Genomic DNA, 19,637 nt, shown 5'->3' on the forward strand with positions numbered 1-19,637 from the left:
AGGTGGAGGGTTGTGGGAATGAGGGGGTGGGGGGTTGAGGTGTGGGGGGTTGAGGTGTGGGGGGGTGGTAGTGGGTGCTTGAGGGGGAGGGGTGGGGGTGGTAAACATAGACACAGAAACAGAAAATAGGTGCATGAGGAGGCCATTTGGCCCTTCGAGCCAGCACCGCCATTCATTGTGATCATGGTGGGGGAGGAGAGAGAGAAGAGAGAATGGAGAGAGAGGAGAGAATAGAGAGAGAGGAGAGAATAGGGAGAGAGAGGGGAGAATGGGGAGAGAGAGAAGAGAATGGGGAGAGAGAGGAGAGAATGGGGAGAGAGAGGAGTGAATGGGGAGAGAGAGAGAGGATGGAGAGGAAGAGAGAATAGTGAGGGAGAGAGAATGGGGGGGTGAAGAGAGAGGGGAATGGAAAGGGGAGGATGGGGAGAGAGGGGGAGGACGGGGGGATGTGGAAAGGGGGTGTTTGGATTCGGGCTGGCTGGCTGGGGCGGAGGGTTGGGGACAATGCTTGGGGATTATACCTGGGGTGGTGGACACAAAATGCTGGAGTAACTCTGCGGAGCAGGCAGCATCTCTGGAGAGAAGAAATGGATGACGTTTTGGGTCGAGACCCTTCTTCAAACTGAGAATCAGGGGAGAGGGAGACAGAGATTGGAATGAGTAAGGTGTGAAATTGACAGATCAAAGTGGACGGTGATCAAGGAAAGTGTAGAATGGTTAGCTGGGGGGAAGGTGTCAACGAGGCATACAATCAGTAAAATTAATCAGGAGGACAGTGAAAATTTCAGAGTCAGTGATTTAGGGGCCCTTCCCTTGGTGACCATCCTCTCATCTGTGCTTCTGCGCACTCTACAACTGTCCCTAAGCAATTTGTGTGCACATCCCCTCAGCCATGATCACATTGAATGGCGGTGCGTCCAGGCTCGAAGGGCCGAATGGCCTCCTCCTGCACCTATTGTCTATTGTCAACCCTGCCTGTACTAGCATCTCCAAGCTCCAACCCCAACTCCAGTATGAGTGTATCTGGAGTCACTCATTGTCATTTCCATCACCTCCCACAACTCCAGCGTGCTGTACATTGACAATGCCCTGCCAGGTAGTTACCTGTAATGACCTGTAATTTGCTAAGGGGTTTAATCCCCACTCCACCCCGCCCCAAGGATCCAGCTGTTCACCCACTCAGTTCCACCATAGTCAGTCGGCTCTCTCTGTTTGGTCTGTTTGCATACAGCTCCATCCTGTGAGGTTGCCTCTAATGTTCTTGCCCTGTTCTCTCCCGCCAGCTCATTCCTCAACTCCTTAAATGCATCGAGACCCTTTCTCCTCATGCCTCATTCACAGCTTCTACACACACACCATTCTCCCCCCTGCTCTCCTTTGCCCTTCTTGGTCTGTGTTACCCCTTTGACGAGATGTCCTTGCCCATTTGGCCCCAAATTACCCAATAATACACTTCGGGCAGAGGGGATGTGCACACAAATTGTGTAAATGAAATCGATTTTCACTCCAGAAATGTACCTGTAAGACTTGATTGGCAAGGGAAATTGCTCAATCATCCTTACTCACCCTGGGAATAATCGTCTCTGTGACCTTGTTGTTTTAACTGATAATCCCTGATCAATAGTGACAGATAACTGAGCAAATAGAATTCTGATTGGTTTATTATTGTCACGTGCACCGGGATACAGTGGAAAACTTTGGGGTGCAATCAAAACCGTACACAAATGCAACAGGAAGTGCAAAGTAAACGGAACCAGTGTGCAGAATATAATGTATAGTGAATCACTTTCACTAGGTACAGTAAACTTCATAAAGGAAGGATGTTATCTGTTCACTTTATCTTTTTTACCGCTCTGTCCTCATGTTAAAATAAAAGCGATCCTATGTTTTGCAATGACAGTTCCTGATCATAGAGTGTGCATGTTGTATTTCCAACAATTGTAGTTGCTTCCTCTGTCTGTTTTTTTTTTAACGTTAAGATGCATAATTTTCCAGTGGGTCAGTCCCTGCATGGGGTGTAATGAATCAATGAATGAATAAGTTTATTGGCCAAGTATGTGCATATACAAGGAATGTGCCTTGGTGCTCTGCTCTCAAACATAACACAAACATACAGTTAACAATTAAGAATAAAGCATGACCACATAAAAACAATAAGGATACAACATTACGGTCTAAACATGTGGGTGAAAATAAACCAGAGCAAAAAAAGAGACTACAGACTTTGGTTATTGAGTGTATTTATTCACAAAATGCTGGAGTAACTCAGCAGGTCAGGCAGCATCTCAGGAGAGAAGGAATGGGTGATGTTTCGGGTCGAGACCCTTCTTCAGACTGATGTCAGGGGGGGCGGGATAAAGGAAGGATATAGGTGGAGACAGGAAGACAGTGGAAGATCTGGGAAGGGGGAGGGACAGAGGAACTATCTAAAGTTGGAGAAGTCAATGTTCATACCACCGGGCTGCAAGCTGCCCAGGCGAAATATGAGGTGCTGTTCCTCCAATTTCCAGTGGGCCTCACTATGGCACTGGAGGAGGCCCATGACAGAAAGGTCAGACTGGGAATGGGAGGGGGAGTTGAAGTGCTCAGCCACTAGGAGATCAGGTTGGTTCAGGCGGACTGAGAGAAGGTGTTGAGTGAAGCGATCGCCGAGCCTGCGTTTGGTTTCGCCGATGTAAAGAAGTTGACATCTAGAGCAGCGGATGCAATAGATGAGGTTGGAGGAGGTGCAGGTGAACCTTTGTCTCACCTGGAAAGACTGGGTCCTTGGATAGAGTTGAGGGGGGAGGTAAAGGGACAGGTGTTGCATCTCCTGCGGTTGCTGGGGAAAGTACCCGGGGATGGGGTGGTTTGGGTAGGAAGGGACGAGTGGACCAGGGAGATCTTCCTGTCTCCATCTATATCCTTCCTTTGTCCCGTCCCCCTGACAACAGTCTGAAGAAGGGTCTCGACCCGAAACATCACCCATTCCTTCTCTCCTGAGATGCTGCCTGACCCACTGAGTTACTCCAGCATTTTGTGAATAAATACCTTCGATTTGTACCAGCATCTGCAGTTATTTTCTTACAATACTTGGTTATTGAGTGGAACTACTACTTTTTTGATCGCATGTGACATGGCGTATGGTCGGTCGTTAAGAGAAGGCCGTTGTCTGGAGTTGGCAGACTTCCCAGTGAGACCCGAGACACTGGAAAGCACCAAGTTCCCACTGTTAACACTATTCACTGCACTTTGCTGAAAGTTTCTGTGCTCGTTCCTGTTCACCTGCTGTAATCACCACTTGGGTGAGGTGTGGTAAAGGTCCCCGGGTGAAGCAGAACAAGGTGCTGTATTTGTGAGATGTAGGTCCAATATTGGAGGCAAAGGAAATATCTTTTTGTTAACTCCAGTTTCTTTCCCCCAGGACTGGCTGGATCATCACAAGCGGTGCTTTGGTCACTACATTGGAGGCCAATGGGTGAAGCCAGACAACCGGCAGTACTACATGTCCAAAAACCCAGCCACCGGTAAGACATGCATCTTCTCAAAAAGGAGGCTTGTGCATCTTTTCCTGTTACTGAAGATTATAAAAAGATTTAGAATCATAGAGCATAGAAGAGTACAGCACAGGAACAGGCCCTTCAGCCCACAATGTCCGCTCTGAAGGCATGGTCGATCCAGCAGGTGACAAAAGGCAGGTTAAGGTTTCAGCAATCGGTGGGACGAGACGTTCAAAGAGACATCAAATCTGGGAGCACTGTGACATATGACTTGCATAGCCAGTAATGGAGGTTAATGAGTTGCCAGCAGTGATGGAAGGGAACTTCGTTCTGCTCTTGGGTAGTTCCTGTGAGCGGTGCCCAATCCTGGCAAGTCCCAGCCTTCCGCGGGCCTCCTGCTGTCATCTTCCATGGACCAGAATTAGGCCATTTGGCCCATCAAGCCTTCTCCGCCATTCAATCTTGGCTGATCTATCTCTCCCACCTAACCCCATTCTCCTGTGCCTTCTCCCCGTAACCCCTGACACCCATACTAATCAAGAATCTATCTATTTCTGTCTTAAAAGATATCCAATGACTTGACCTCCACAGCTTTCTGTGGCAATGAATTCCACAGAGTCACCGCCCCCTGACTAAAGAAATTCCTCCTCATCTCCTTCCTAAAGGAACGTTCTTTAATTTTGAGGCTATGACCTCTGGTCCTAGACTCTGTGGGTCAACCTGCGAACTGATGTCCCTCTCTTTGTTCCTCGGGGGCGCCAGCCACAGGTGACCGTGGGGGTGTGGTAGGCCAGACTCTGGGTCCCTCTCCTCTTGTTGTTGTCGTTGTCACTGGCTCCATCCTCCTGGTCTCCGGGGGAGAAGCAGGGGCCGACTCAGCAGACTCCCCCTCCACCACCTCCCCCATGCAGGCCACGGTCCCCCGGGTCGACCGAGTAGGGGCCGGCTCGGTGACTTACTGAAAGCTGTTTGCTGACCTGTGGTACTAAGGGTTACTGACCTGGGGCTGGAAGAATGGCTTGGGATTGGGATGTGCTGTGTGTGTGTGTTGGAGTGGTCTTGAGTGGCTAAACCCCCTGTGGGAGTGTTCCTCACTGCCTATTTTATTTCCTTCAGGGGAGACTCTGGCCGCCACCACAGAGGGCGAGGACGAAGATATAGATCTGGCCGTAAATGCAGCAAAGCAAGCGTTTGATGTGTGGAGCAAGCTTCCTTGTCATGTGAGAGCGAGGCACCTGTACAGGTAATGTTCCTCAGCCTTGTTTCTCTGGATCTTTTATGCTCTGCAAGGTCCCTGTCTGCAATGGGTTTGAGGAATTCTACATTGCACTCGACCGTTTTACTGAACCCCAAATGTACAAAGCAGCTGTCTATCCTCGCTCAAAACACAGTGCTGGAGATTCGCAGCAGGTCAGGCAGCATCTAAGGAGGGAAAGGGACAGATGATCTTCTTCAGATGTTGTTGTCTTCACATTGAACGTCCCTACCCTACCAAGATCCCCTCTTCCCCCCCCCCCCCCGGCTTTCCTAATTGATCACCACCCATCCCAGTGGATCGACTTTTGCACTCCTCACCGCATCAGATTCCATCATCTGCAGCCCTTTTGTTTTCTCCACCTCCAGCCCTTGCCCCATCACTTCCTCTCGCCAGCTATGTCCCTTCTGCTCCATCAGTCTCGAGAAGGGTCCTTAACTATTTGCTGGGTTTCGCCAGTATTTTGTTTTTTTGCTCAAGGTTCCGACATTTTGAGGTGGCACAATGGGAGAGTTGATGCCTCGCAGCGCCAGGGGCCAGGGTTCGATCCTGACTACGGGTGCTGTCTGTCAGGAGTCTGTACGTTCTCCCCGTGACCTGTGTGGGTTTTCTCCGGGATCTCCGGTTTCCTCCCACATTCCAAAGACGGACGGGTTTGTAGGTTAATTGGCTTGGTATAATTGGAAATTGTTCCTCTTGTGTGTTGATTAGTGTTAATATGCAGGGATTGCAGGTCGGCGTATACTCGGTGGGCCAAAGGGCCTGTTTCCGCGCTATATCTCTAAACTAAACTAATCTGTAGTCTTTTGTGAATACTCTAGCTGGTTTATCAAGGAACCAGAGGTGCCAACTGATAAGCAAAGATGCTTTACTTAGCTTCGCTTTGACAAGTTGTTAGTGGAGTATCCAAATTGGGTTGAGACAAGGAACTGCAGATGCTGGTTTACAATAAAAGACAAAGTGCTGGAGTAACTCGGCGGGTCAGGTGCAGGAGAGCTTGAATAAGTGACGTTTTGGATTGGGACCCTTCTTCAACCAGTAAATTGGTTGTTGGAACTCAGTTAATTTTGTGAAATCACTGACTGAACTTGATGCTTTGCCCGTGTATGAACTGACCGGGGTAAACTTGTAAAATATAGCAAGCTCATTGGATCAATACTCTTACCTGTCATAGTGCAGTTAGACCCACAATTCCAGCCACAGCCCCTAAAAAAATGCAATCCTAAGCATGTTCCCCAACAGTACAAATCCTGCTTGAGTTGAATGAAATTGAGGACGCAAGCTGAAAATATCAGGCATGTGACTCCATTAGTAAATAGTTCCTGAGCAATAATTTGTACTTTCCATTCCATTCATTCCCAAGATTCATGCATACTCCATGATAATGCTGCCTTTATATTACAACTCTGAATAATTTAAATTCTTGCAGAGAACTCTGCAGATTATTATGAAAACATTTCAGGTTACCGCATTGAATTAAGTTTAGCAAGCTTGGTATTTGCTAACGGCTGTTTCCCCTGCATCCTTGGCTATCAGATGTGACGAGACTTTATTGTACGGGACTGTTTGGAATGTGTTTGACGAAGATCTAATGTAATGGGTTAGAAAACATAGAAACGTAGAAAATAGGTGCAGGTGGAGGCTATTTGGCCCTTCGAGCCAGCACCGCCATTCATTGTGATCATGGCTGATCATCTACAATTAGTAGCCTGTGCCTGCCTTCTCCCCATATCCCTTGAAAGGCCACATGTATGTTTATTCTGCAGCTGTGCCTTCAGCTACCACCCTCCCCCCCCCCCCCCCCCCCCCAAACCCTGGGATTCCTTTCGTAAACCTCCCAACAGGGTGGTACAGTAGCGTAGTGGTAGAGCTACTGCCTCACAGCGCCAGAGACTGGGTTCGATCCTGCCTACGGACGCTGTCTGTATGGAGTTTGTACATCCTCCCCGTGACCTGCGTGGGTTTTCTCGGAGATCTTCAGTTTCCTCCCACGCTCCAAACACCTACAGGTTTGTAGGTTAAATGGCTTGGTATAAATGTAAATTGTCCCTAGTGTGTTAGGATAGTGTTGGTGTGCGGGGATTGCTGGTCCGTGCAGACCCAGTGGGCCGAAGGGCCTGTTTCCGCGCTGTATCTCTAAAACTAAAAAAACTAAAACTTCCTCTGAGGCATTTCTATAAACCCACCCGTTTGATCAAGCTGTTGATCTACCCATCTGTGATTTGATATCAGTTTGTTTTCGAGTCATCGAGTGATACAATTTGGAAACAGGCCCTTCGGCCCAACCTGCCCACATGTGCAACCTACACTAGTCCCACCTGTTTGTTTTGTAAGCACCTTGGGATAATTTAGAAACATAGAAAATAGGTGCAGGAGGAGGACGTTTGGCCCTTCGAGCCAGCACCGCCATTCATTGAGATCATGGCTGATCATCCACAATCAGTAACCAGTGCCTGCCTTCTCCCCATCTCCCTTGATTCCACTAGCCCCTAGAGCTCTATCTAACTCTCTTTTAAATTCATAATTCAAAATTTGCCGTACTTAAAAGTGCTGAATGAATGCAAATTGTTGTTTTCGTTTGGCAGCATTGCGAGAAATATTCAGAAGCATCAGAGGCTGTTGAGCGTGTTGGAGAGCTTGGACAATGGGAAGCCGATCCGTGAGTCTCGGGACTGCGATATCCCGCTGATGGTGCGGCACTTCTACCACCATGCCGGCTGGGCGCAGCTGATGAACGTCGAGATGAAGCAGTGGAAGCCAATAGGTCAGTGCGAGTGAAACAACAGCCACAGGCCACTCGTGTGGGTCACACAAAGATGGACACACGGTGCTGGAGTAACTTAGCGGGTCAGGCAGCATCTCTGGGGAGAACATGGATAGGTGACGTTTCACAGAGTGCTGGAGTAACTCAGCGGGTCAGGCAGCATCTCTGGGGAGAACATGGATAGGTGACGTTTCACAGAGTGCTAGAGTAACTCAGCGGGTCAGGCAGCATCTGTGGGGAACATGGATAGGTGACGTTTCACAGAGTGCTAGAGTAACTCAGCGGGTCAGGCAGCATCTCTGGAGAACATGGATAAGTGACGTTTCGGGTCGGGACCCATCTTCAGACCTGACCTGGAACGTCACCTATCCATGTTCTCCAGAAATGCTGCCTGACCCACTGAGTTACTTCAACACTGTGGGTTTTTTTGTTGGTAAACCGGCATCTGCAGTTCCTTGTTTCTACACAAATGTGGGTCACATGCACATCTCTGGATCAGAAGGATGTACATTTTTATTTTGTGCTATGTCCTCATTGATGTCGAGCCCTGCATGAGGTGTCTGTTCCTTCCGGTTACGGTGATCTGTGTTGGGCCCCCCCTAGTCCTTCTGGTTAAGGTATTCCCAGAATGGATTTGAAAAGCGAGTTTCAGTATTTAAACTCAGTGACAAAAATATAACAGCCATGTATTTTGACGGTCAAGATGGTGGAGGGAGGTTTATAAATGGCCATGCGCCTTCTGTCCTTGTCCTCCTGAGCGATAGACGTACAGATTTGGGCGGTTTAAGTCAGTTTAGAGAGACAGCATTGAAACAGGCCCTTCGGCCCACTGTGAACATTGATCACCCGTTCACACTAGTCCTGTGTTAACGCACTTTCTCATCCACTCCCTATACACCCTGGGTAATGTACAGGGGCCAATTAACCTACAAGCCCACATTTCCTTTGTATGTGGTGGTGGGGGGGAGGGGCGGGACTGGAGAACCCGGAGGAAGCCCACTCGTTTACAGGGAGGTCGTGCAAACTCCACGTAGACAGCACCCAATGTTAGGATTGAACCCAGGTCTCTGGCACTGTGAGGCGGTGGTCCTACAAGCTGCGCCGCTGTGCCGTCTCTTTAGGGTGTTTAGGATAGTCTAGAGGCCTAACTGCAGTGCACCTTGTAGTTGGTATTCCCTGGAGCCCTGATGGTTGAGGAAGAGAGTGCAGGCAGGGTTGTGTGCCAACATGTGAGCTGCTTTCTCTGGTAATCAAATCCCAAACCAGGAACTTTACTATAAAATTCACCTCCAATGTATTTGGTACAGCTTAGTGTAAGGCACAAAGAGGCACGTATTCAGCTTAATCTTGCAATAATTTTTCACTATCCATTAGAGCTGCCAAAGAATGGCTGATGTGGGCATTAAAAATTGGTGCACACATGGAATGCATGCACCTCTGTGTATCCTTTGTAAGCTTTCTCTAATTAACAAGGATCCTGCTGTCAAGAGTGTTTTTTTCCCCACAGAAGGCATGAAGCTAAATTTCCCCCCTCCCTCCTCGACTCGAAAGACAAGATCCAATTTCAAATAGCTTCTAGCTTTTCCCTGTGTCCTGGCCAATCATCACCATTACAGATGAGTGTAAGAAAATAACTGCAGATGCTGGTACAAATCGATGGTATTTATTCACAAAATGCTGGAGTACCTCAGCAGGTCAGGCAGCATCTCGGGAGAGAAGGAATGGGCGACGTTTCGGGTCGAGACCCTTCGTCAGACTGATGTCATTGTTCACACCTTGCCGTTTGTGAGGACGTTGTGTGTGTAGATTGTCTGCATTGCATGTTTTGTGACAGTTTTGACTGTGGTCACTGTTGCATTGCCAGCACTGGCTGTGTTAGTATGTGCATGTAAAATTGTTACGTAAAAGCAGTCGTCCTCCCCCATCTTAAATCCAGTCCAGTCATAGTTCAGAGAGAACAAGATTTTTTATTTATTAGTAAAACACTAAGTACTGGAAGAACTCTGCTGGTCAGGCAGCATCTGTGGAGGGAAATGGACAGACAACGTTTCTGGTTGGGACTCTTCTCCAGACTGATGGAGAGAGAAGGAGAAAGTGGGTATATTGTGAGGTGATTTCACAGTAAAATCAGTCTGTAGGAGGGTCCCCACCCGAAACGTCGTCTGTCTATTCCCTCCACAGATGCTGCCTGACCTGCTGAGTTCCTTCAGCACTTTGTGTTTTGCTCGAGACCCCAGCATCTGCACTTTCTTCTGTTATCAGTAGTTTCTTTTCTTATTATTGAATTTCAGCACCAGATGGAGCCAGTGGTCCAGGAGTGAAGGAAGAGCGAATGACTTGGAAACATTCCCTAGAATCCGGCTGCCAAGCCCCAGGAATGAGCCTCAGTGAGGCTGAATACTGGCAGGCACAAGCCTATTCTGAAACCTTGCCTGTTGTGCCTTGCCCATGCGCTCCCTTCAATGTCATTTCCATTTCAGGATTCGGCCATTACTGCCAGGTACCAGCAGTTATTGCCAATACCACGTTAACCTTGAGCAGAATGCATTTTTAAGAGCCTCTGTGTAAAACAAAAACTTGCCCAGCGCACCTCTATTAAGCTTTATCTCTCTCACTTTTAATCTACGCCCTCTAGTCTTTGACATTTCCGTCCTGAGAAAAAAGCTTCTGACCATCTACCCTATCCATCCTCATATTTGAAAGGACACAAAGATTCTCATTGTCCCCTGCGATATTTTCTTGTGCCTCTCAATAACCTGGCTACTTCCCTCCTCTCAGTCTAGATGGAAAGCTTTGACCCGAAATGTTGACTGGCCATTTTGCTCCACATATACTGCCAGGCTCTTTGAGTTCCTCTGACATCTCTCTCTTTTTTTAAACTCCAGATTCCAGCATCTCCAGTCTCTTGCGCCTACAGTTTGCACTCCAATTTCCCTCAGTTCCCGCACCAATCTCCCTTGGGGTATATATAAGAAAGTAACTGCAGATGCTGGTACAAATCGAAGGTATTTATTCACAAAATGCTGGAGTAACTCAGCAGGTCAGGCAGCATCTCAGGAGAGAAGGAATGGGTGACGTTTCGGGTCGAGACCCTTCAGACTATAGTTATTCCTATCTCCCTTGGGGCATCCCAGTCTGATGCCGGTGGTTTAGTGCCAGATTTAGACGAGTATTTGCATCTTTGTTTTTTGTATTTAATAAACTAAACAACATTTTTACTTGAAAGCATCTTGAGCATCTTGAGCTTGAGCTTGAGCCAACAGAAACATCAGACTCTTGGCTTGCCAGGGTTCTCGTCCATTGTGCCAATATTTCTCCACATTATGCTTTGTTCAATCTCAGCTAGGCTGAAAGATCCTTCAAAGCACCCGAAGCTATGAACTATACTTAAAATGTTGTGTTTCTTGTGCCTTTGTCACTGATGAATCCTGATTGTTTTGTTAAACGCCGTAACATATGAATTGTTCCTCTCCTCAGGGGTTGTTGCTGCAATTGTTCCCTGGAACTTCCCTTTGATGTTGCTGGCCTGGAAGATTTGTCCTGCTCTTGCTATGGGTAAGGCGTTGGCATCCTGTCGGTGTAATGTGTATGCTCTTCACGGGTTGCAGTGAGCAGCATTGGGTGGCTGTACCAAGCGATTGGTGTTGGTTTATTATTATCGTTACATACTGTGAAACAGTGAAACGCTTTTGTTTGCATGCTATCTAATTAAATCAGATGATTTGCAATCAAGCCAAATTCAAGTAGCTTAGTTTAGAGATACAGTGCGGAAACAGGCCCTTTAGCCCATTGAGTCGGCTCCGACCAGCGATCCCCGTGCATTACATCCCCGACAATCACATCAAACACATCACAAAGACAGCCTTCTTCCACCTCAAAAACATTGCCCGTCTCCGTCCATCCCTCTCCTCCACAGCTGCAGAAACCCTCATCCACGCCTTCATCACCTCCCGTCTGGACTACTGCAACAGCCTCCTCTATGGAGCACCCTCAAAAATCATCAGTAAACTTCAATACATTCAAAACTCCGCTGCCCGTCTACTCACCCACACCCCGATCCGTGACCATATCACCCCCGTCCTTTACAAACTCCACTGGCTCCCCATCCCCCAGAGAATCCAGTACAAAATCCTCCTCATAACCTACAAAGCCCTCCATAACCTGGCCCCATCCTACCTGAACGACCTCCTCCACAGGCACACTCCCACCTGCACCCTCCGCTCTGCTGCTGCCAATCTCCTATCCCCCCACATCTGGACCAAACTCAGATCCTGGGGGGACAGGGCTTTCTCCATCGCTGCTCCCACCCTATGGAACTCACTACCCCACACCGTTAGAGACTCCTCCACACTCACCACATTCAAAACATCGCTGAAGTCTCACCTGTTCAGTACTGCCTTCAACCACTGAAGGTCACCTCACCTTCTGTCTCCTTTCTCTGTTCGTTTACTTATTTACTTATTTATCTATTTATTCATTTCCCTATGTTCTCTAAATCTCTGTAAAGCGTCTTTGAGTATATGAAAAGCGCTATATAAATGTAATGCATTATTATTATTATTATTATTATTATTAGCAGCATGCTGCACACTAGGGACTATTTACAATCTTTACCGAAGCCAATTAACCTACAAACCTGTACGTCTTTGGAGTGTGGAAGGAAACCGGTGTACCCAGGGAAAACCCACATGGTCACAGGGAGAACTGACAAACTCTGTACAGACAGCACCGGTAATCGGAATCGAACCCGGGTCTCTGGCGCTGTAAGGCAGCAACAGTACCGCTGTGCCACCGTGCCACCCTAAGTACAGCAGGATAGCAAAGAGAAAGCATATTCCTACAGCATATAGTTATTCCAGCATTGTGGTGTTACAGCTCCAGAGTAAAAGTTTAATATCTGCAATGAGTGTGATTGGAAAATCAGGACTGTGCCCGAGCTTGTAGGAGCAGTGTTATAGGTGCTTGTAGGTGTAACTTTATCAAGAGTAAGGGAAAGTTTAAAGGGCATTTAAATGGGATGTATGTTTACACAGAGTAAATAGTTGCCTGGAGCATTGCTCAGGGAGATAGTGGAAGTAGATAAGATAACAATATTTAATAATAATAATAATAATAATGCATTTTATTTATATAGCGCTTTTCATATACTCAAAGACGCTTTACAGAGATTTAGAGAACATAGGGAAATTAATAAATAGATAAATAAGTAAATAAATAAACGAACAGAGAAAGGAGACAGAAGGTGAGGTGACCTTCAGTGGTTGAAGGCAGTACTGAACAGGTGAGACTTCAGCGATGTTTTGAATGTGGTGAGTGTGGAGGAGTCTCTGACGGTTTGGGGTAGTGAGTTCCATAGGGTGGGAGCAGCGATGGAGAAAGCCCTGTCCCCCCAGGATCTGAGTTTGGTCCGGATGTGGGGGGATAGGAGATTGACAGCAGCAGAGCGGAGGGTGCAGGTGGGAGTGTGCCTGTGGAGGAGGTCGTTCAGGTAGGATGGGGCCAGGTTATGGAGGGCTTTGTAGGTTATGAGGAGGATTTTGTACTGGATTCTCTGGGGGATGGGGAGCCAGTGGAGTTTATAAAGGACGGGGGTGATATGGTCACGGATCGGGGTGTGGGTGAGTAGACGGGCAGCGGAGTTTTGAATGTATTGAAGTTTACTGATGATTTTTGAGGGTGCGCCATAGAGGAGGCTGTTGCAGTAGTCCAGACGGGAGGTGATGAAGGCGTGGATGAGGGTTTCTGCAGCTGTGGAGGAGAGGGATGGACGGAGACGGGCAATGTTTTTGAGGTGGAAGAAGGCTGTCTTTGTGATGTGTTTGATGTGTTTGTCGAAGGAGAGGGCTTGATCAAAGATGATTCCAAGATACTTGAGCAGACAGGGAACTGAGGGACATGATTTGCAATTTAATTGCAGATTTGCGGACAGATTTGCAGTTTAATTTGGTATCATGCTCGGCATAGTTCCTGTACAGTACCTTTTCTTGTGCTGTACTGGTTCCAGATGGACAACACCAGAAGTCAGGATTGAACCCGGGTCACTGGACCTCCGGCATGGAGTTTTCTGGGTGCTCCATTTTCTCTTGTCTACTGTTTATTGTCTATTACACATGTCCCAGGAATGTGCAGGTTGTCAGGTTAATTGGCCAATGTGCATTGCCTCTTGTGTGAAGGTGAGTGGGAGAACATGGGGAGATTATTGGAGTATTGGGAGAATAAAATAGGTTAGGCCTGGATTAGTATAAAAAATGGAGAGACAAGAAACTGCAGACTCTGGAATCTTGAGCAAACAAACTGCCGGAAGGACTCTGCTTGAAGATGGGTCAGAGCTGAAATTTCACCTGTCCACAGATGCTGCCTGACCCGCTGAGTTTCACCAGCACTTTGATTTTTATTTCATGTGAAAATTGGTGGTTGATGTCAACCGAAACTCGATGGGATGAAGGGCTTGTTTCTGCATTGTATCTCTGTGTGACTTTATTGCAAGAAAGCTGGCCTGTTTGTTCCTGAATGTTTAACTAAGAGCCAGTCATGGCAAACCACAACACCACAAGCTGAAGCATTAACTGTTTCTCTGCTTGCACATCTGCCTGCCCTCTGGACCTCTGGAATATCTCGGGTATTTCAACTTTAATCTGTGATTCCCAACATCTGTATTTGTAAGGCATTAGACCAACAGGTAGCAAATTCATGAGCAACATCGCAAATGGGGTCAGGTCATTTTCAGGTAAAATCGCTGATCTAATTTGATTTAGACCTACGTTTAGAGTACAGTTTGCTGCTGTGTTACCTGATAATATAAGGTACTGTTTCTTTTTGGGTTAGCAAGTATATTAATTGTTGTTTTCATTTCAATGCAAGATTGTTATCTAAAATCTTTATTCTCTGAAGCCGTTAAAATAATCTTTCCTCTTCTAAACTGAGGAGCAACTGAGGTCAATGCATTTTTTATTGGAGAAAATAATCTTTTTGCAAATGTTTGCAATCCTGAATTCACACCAGCCTTGCCAATGCTAGGATTGAGGGAGCCGCAAATGTTTTTCATCCCCTCTGCTCGACACTGAAAACCCCCGTTTAACCGCAGTGTGAAGTTTCCCATTGCTCAAAGTTAGCCATAAGATGCCCAAATTGTACCAGATCGAAGATCGAAGACAATCTTGCATCTCAGCCTCACTGTAAATCTTGTCGCAACTAGATTTGGAAAGATTACAAGGCATGGGTGTGAAACATTAGCCAGAAGAGGCAAGGAGCAACATGCAAAACAATTTTCAGGCAGAAGTCAATCACACTCTGAAACAAAAGGCAGTGTTTTGGAGGAACTCAGCGGGTCATAAGTACAAATGTGATAGGAGCAGACTTAGGCCATTCGGCCCATAACGTCTACTCCGCCATTTAATTATGGCTGATTTATCTCTCCCTCCTAACCCCATTCTCCTACCTTCTCGCCATAACCTCTGACACCCGTATTAATCAAGAATTTATCTCTGCCTTAAAAATATCCATTGACAGCCTTCTGTGGCAATGAAATCCGCAGATTCACCACCCTCTGACTAAAGAAATTCCTCCTCGTCTCCTTCCTAAAAGAACGTCCTTTAATTCTGAGGCTATGACCTCTGGATCTAGTCTCTCCTAGTGTAAATAGTGGGTCAAGCAGCATTTGTGCAGGCAAAGGGGTCTGTGTGGAAGGAAACCGGAGCACCTGGGGAAAACCCACACAGTCACGGGGAGAATGTACAAACTCTGTACAGACAGCACCCGTAGTCGGGATCGAACCTGGTGCTGTAAGGCAGCAACTCTATCGCCGCGCCACTGTGCCGCCCTGTACTCTGAATGTCCTGGCCAGCATTTATACCTTAACCAATAACACAAAAACAAATAAATTGTTCATTTATCTCTATAGTTGTGGGAAGGTTCAGTAGAAATTGACCCCTGCACATTCTTAAGACGGTGACTAAATTATTTAATTAGTTGTGACCCTCTGAGCCATCTGGACATTAAAGGGATGGGGCAGGAAAATGGAGTTGGAGGTAGGTAGGTCAGCCTGGTCTTGTTGAATGGCAGAGCAGGCTGGAGGGGACAAATGCTCATGTGTTCCTAACCTCAAATTGTGAAAAATGTAAAGGTGTAAGCACAGTCTCTATTTCTTTTTAACATTTGAAAACTAATGTAGTTACATTTTTAATGTAATCTCCAGACTTGCAATATACAATAGTGTATTGAGGAGGAGTACACCCACTCTATCTGCAACCTTTAAGCCATGATTTCAAAACAGTTTCCTGCCAAGGATCATTGTCATAAGCAGAATTACTCCTCATCACTTTAACTTCACGTTTCATGTATCTTCTTGTGTTTTATGACTGTTTGCAGATCGACTTCCCTCCTGGGATAAATAACGTTCTATCGTATCGTATCATAGAAACACAGAAAATAGGTGCAGGAGGAGGCCATTCGGCCCTTCAAGCCAGCACCGCCATTCAATGTGATCATGGCTGATCATTCTCAATCAGTACCCTGTTCCTGCCTTCTCCCCATACCCCCTGACTCCGCTATCCTTAAGAGCTCTATCTAGCTCTCTCTTGAATGCATTCAGAGAATTGGCCCCCACTGCCTTCTGAGGCAGTGAATTCCATAGATTTACAACTCTCTGACTGAAAACGTTTTTCCTCATCTTCGTTCTAAATGGCCTACCCCTTATTCTTAAACTGTGGCCCCTGGTTCTGGACTCCCCCAACATTGGGAACATGTTCCTGCCTCTAACGTGTCCAACCCCTTAATAATCTTATATGTTTCGATAAGATCCCCTCTCATTCTTCTAAATTCCAGTGTATACAAGCATAGCCGCTCCAGTCTTTCAACATATGACAGTCCCGCCATTCCGGAAATTAACCTAGTAAACCTACGCTGCACGCCCTCTATGCCACATGACCCTTTCTGTGAAATGGTTCCCCTCAGGTTCTCATTAAATCTTTTTCCTTAAACCTACGTCCTCAGGTTCTCGATTCCCCTACTCCGGGCAAGAGACTGTGCGTTTATGCGATCTATTCCTCTCATGATTTTGTACACCTCTATAAGATCACCCCTCACTCACCCCCCTGCACTCCGAGTCCTAGCCTGTTTGACGTCTCCCTATTGCTCAGGCCCTGAAGTCTTGGCAATATCCTGGTAAAGTTGTATCTCTGAGTGCTGCTGACCTGTGGTCTGATCTGCAGGTAACACGGTGGTGTTGAAGCCAGCCACCTACACGCGGCTCACCGCCCTGCTGTTTGCCGAGATCTGCACAGAAGCCGGCCTCCCGCCCGGGGTCTTCAACGTGGTGACGGGGAAGGGTGCATTTGGCAGCAAGCTGGCAGCACACGAAGATGTGGACAAGGTCGCTTTCACCGGATCCACTGAGGTACTGCACCAGATCAGCCCCACTGTACATCTGCCTAAAACTGTTTCACATTCTCCCTCATGCTCTTCACGACTCCTCACTTTACTCCTTGACCCAATTTGGTCATTCCTTCCCCCTCCTCCCGTCTGGCAGAAAGTGCAGAAGCTTGAAAGCGTGCACCACCAAACTCGGGAACGCCCTCTTCCCCTCGTTTTAAAAAAAACAAAGTTTATTTCTGGATTGTTGTTAATACAGCGTTGACAGATCAATGCATGAACACATTTGAACTGATAGATATCCCCCCACCCACCCACAATAATATTCAGAGTATACAACTCAAGTTATGCAAGGAAAATAAGTAAATAAATAAACATAAACATACAAATGATGTGAAGTAATCATAGTTAAAGATAAAAATAAATAAATACAAAAGAAAGAGATAAATTGTTAGATGTTTAAAGCAGTCCACCATATTATCTAGGGCGCTAACACGCATAAAAACAATCAAGAGGGAAACAGAAAAATGGGAATGTTAAGACATATCAGGGACCATTCTAATACTTCAATTCCACTCTTAATTACATACACACATATCAAAGACTCTACTCAACTATAAAATTATCAGAGCCTAAAGCATCAACACAGCGAAGGAAAGGTTGCCATATCAATGTAAACTTGTCAGCTGACACCCTAACAGTGTACCTAATCTTCTCCAATTTAATAATACAACATATCTCTAATCCACTGTGCAAATGTTGGAGGGTTACAATCTTTCCATCTGATCAAGATTTGTCGTCTGGCCACCAGCGTGGCAAAAGACAGAAGATTTAGTTTATTGTTATTTAATCCAAGATTTTGTATTACCACGCCAAATAAAGCGGGGGGGGGGTGATGGTTCTAAGGATTCATCAGTAGTTTGGCAAGGCACATCGAATATTAATTGCCAAAAATTAGATAACTTAGGACAATCCCAAAACATATGAATTAAGTGGCTTGGTTGTGTCTACAGCGGTCACACTTGGGGTCTATATTGGGTGTGAATTGGGCTAGCTTAGCTTTGGTCCAGTGTAATCGGTGGACAATCTTAAACTGCATAACAGTATGCTTCATGCATATCGAAGATTAGTATATACCCCCAATCATCTCTGACCAGGTGGGTCTCTGACCAGGTGGGTCCATACCCAGATCCCCTTCCCACTGCTCTTTTAGGGAGTTAAGACGTCATATTTTCCCCTCGTTGATCAAGCTTCTGTATTGTCCATCCATAAGCTAGCCGAAGGTCTAAACTAAACATTTTAAAAAGTACAACAGGTTGTGCAAAGAGAAAAGTACCGTAATTTAGTGTTACAGTGCAGATTATAGTTACAGTGAAGGTGCAGATTTCTTTAAAGTGCTAAGTCCTCACTGAGGTAGGTTGGAAGATCGGGGTCTACCATAACGTTTGGGAGTGGCTTATACATGTGAGCTGATGGGGTGGCATTGGTACAGGCTGATGATGATAACACAAGACCTGCGCTGTGCCACACAGGTCGGGCGGCACCTCCGACGTGCCACCGCTGGCACGGGAAAGAAGCTCTCGCTGGAACTCGGTGGGAAGTCTCCCTTCATTGTGTTCGACACAGCAGATCTGGAGAGCGCGGTGGAAGGCCTGGTGGATGCCATTTGGTTCAACCAAGGGCAGGTGAGTGATGGTGGTGAGCGTTCCGACGGTAGAGTTAATAGACTCGGGTTGCAAAGGGCAAGTCCCGGACATTATGAGCCCAAGACGATCGGCCGAGAGGAGCCCAGTTTGTACATTCGGTGCTGGTGAGTTATTACTTCAATTGGCAATAATAAACGTTCCATGAGATTATGGTGATAATGTTTCATAGAATTATAATCAAAATGGCTGTCTATCTAATAATAATAATTGAGAGAGCCACTGTACAAACAGGCTCTTGGACCCATCTGTCACAAAGCAGCCTCCTACCTAGTAGGTTGTACAGTGGCAAGGGGCAGAGCCAGATAGCATTGCCTAGAGTCCCGGACGTCGGGTCAGATCAGTCTTGACTTAGTCCCAGAGTCAAGTCAAGTCAATTTTATTTGTATAGCACATTTAAAAACAACCCACGTTGACCAAAGTGCTGTACATCTGATTAGGTACTAAGGAAAAAATGAAACATACAGTAGCACACAAACATAACAGCACATACAAAACAGTTCACAGCGCCTCCTCAATGGGCCTCAAACGCTAGGGAGTAGAAATAGGTTTTGAGCCTGGACTTAAAGGAGTCGATGGAGGGGGCAGTTCTGATGGGGAGAGGGATGCTGTTCCACAGTCTAGGAGCTGCAACCGCAAAAGCACGGTCACCCCTGAGCTTAAGCCTAGACCGCGGGATAGTGAGTAGCCCCAAGTCGGCCGACCTGAGGGACCTGGAGTTAGAGAGGTGGGTTAGAAGATTTTTGATGTAGGGGGGGGGGGGAATGTCCATTTAGGGCTTTATATGTGAATAGGAGGAGCTTGAAGTTGATTCTGTACCGTACAGAGAGCCAGTGGAGAGAGGCCAGAATCGGCGTGATGTGGTCCCTTTTACGGGTACCCGTCAGGAGTCTCGCTGCGGCGTTTTGGACCAGTTGCAGGCGGGACAGGGAAGATTGGCTGATCCCAGTGTATAGGGAGTTACAGTAGTCTAGACGGGAGGAAATGAATGCGTGGATGATTTTTTCAGTGTCGTCGAATTGGAAGAACGGTTTGATTTTAGCTATGGTACGAAGTTGGAAGAAGCT

General features: G+C 46.7%; 1 protein-coding gene across 1 annotated transcript in view; it reads left to right on the forward strand.

Annotated features, from left to right (window-relative positions):
• aldh16a1 (aldehyde dehydrogenase 16 family, member A1) overlaps window positions 1–19,637 on the forward strand; it is a 53,063-nt gene that overhangs the window by 315 nt on the left and 33,111 nt on the right. The window contains exons 2-7 of the mRNA XM_078430807.1: window positions 3,404–3,506; window positions 4,596–4,722; window positions 7,320–7,498; window positions 10,976–11,053; window positions 16,708–16,892; window positions 18,400–18,552. Of these exons, the coding sequence (XP_078286933.1) occupies window positions 3,404–3,506; window positions 4,596–4,722; window positions 7,320–7,498; window positions 10,976–11,053; window positions 16,708–16,892; window positions 18,400–18,552 (825 nt within the window). The remainder of the gene's footprint in view (window positions 1–3,403; window positions 3,507–4,595; window positions 4,723–7,319; window positions 7,499–10,975; window positions 11,054–16,707; window positions 16,893–18,399; window positions 18,553–19,637) is intronic.

The sequence above is a fragment of the Rhinoraja longicauda genome, chromosome 40 (genome assembly GCF_053455715.1).
Source record: "Rhinoraja longicauda isolate Sanriku21f chromosome 40, sRhiLon1.1, whole genome shotgun sequence".
Classification (NCBI taxonomy): domain Eukaryota; kingdom Metazoa; phylum Chordata; class Chondrichthyes; order Rajiformes; family Arhynchobatidae; genus Rhinoraja; species Rhinoraja longicauda.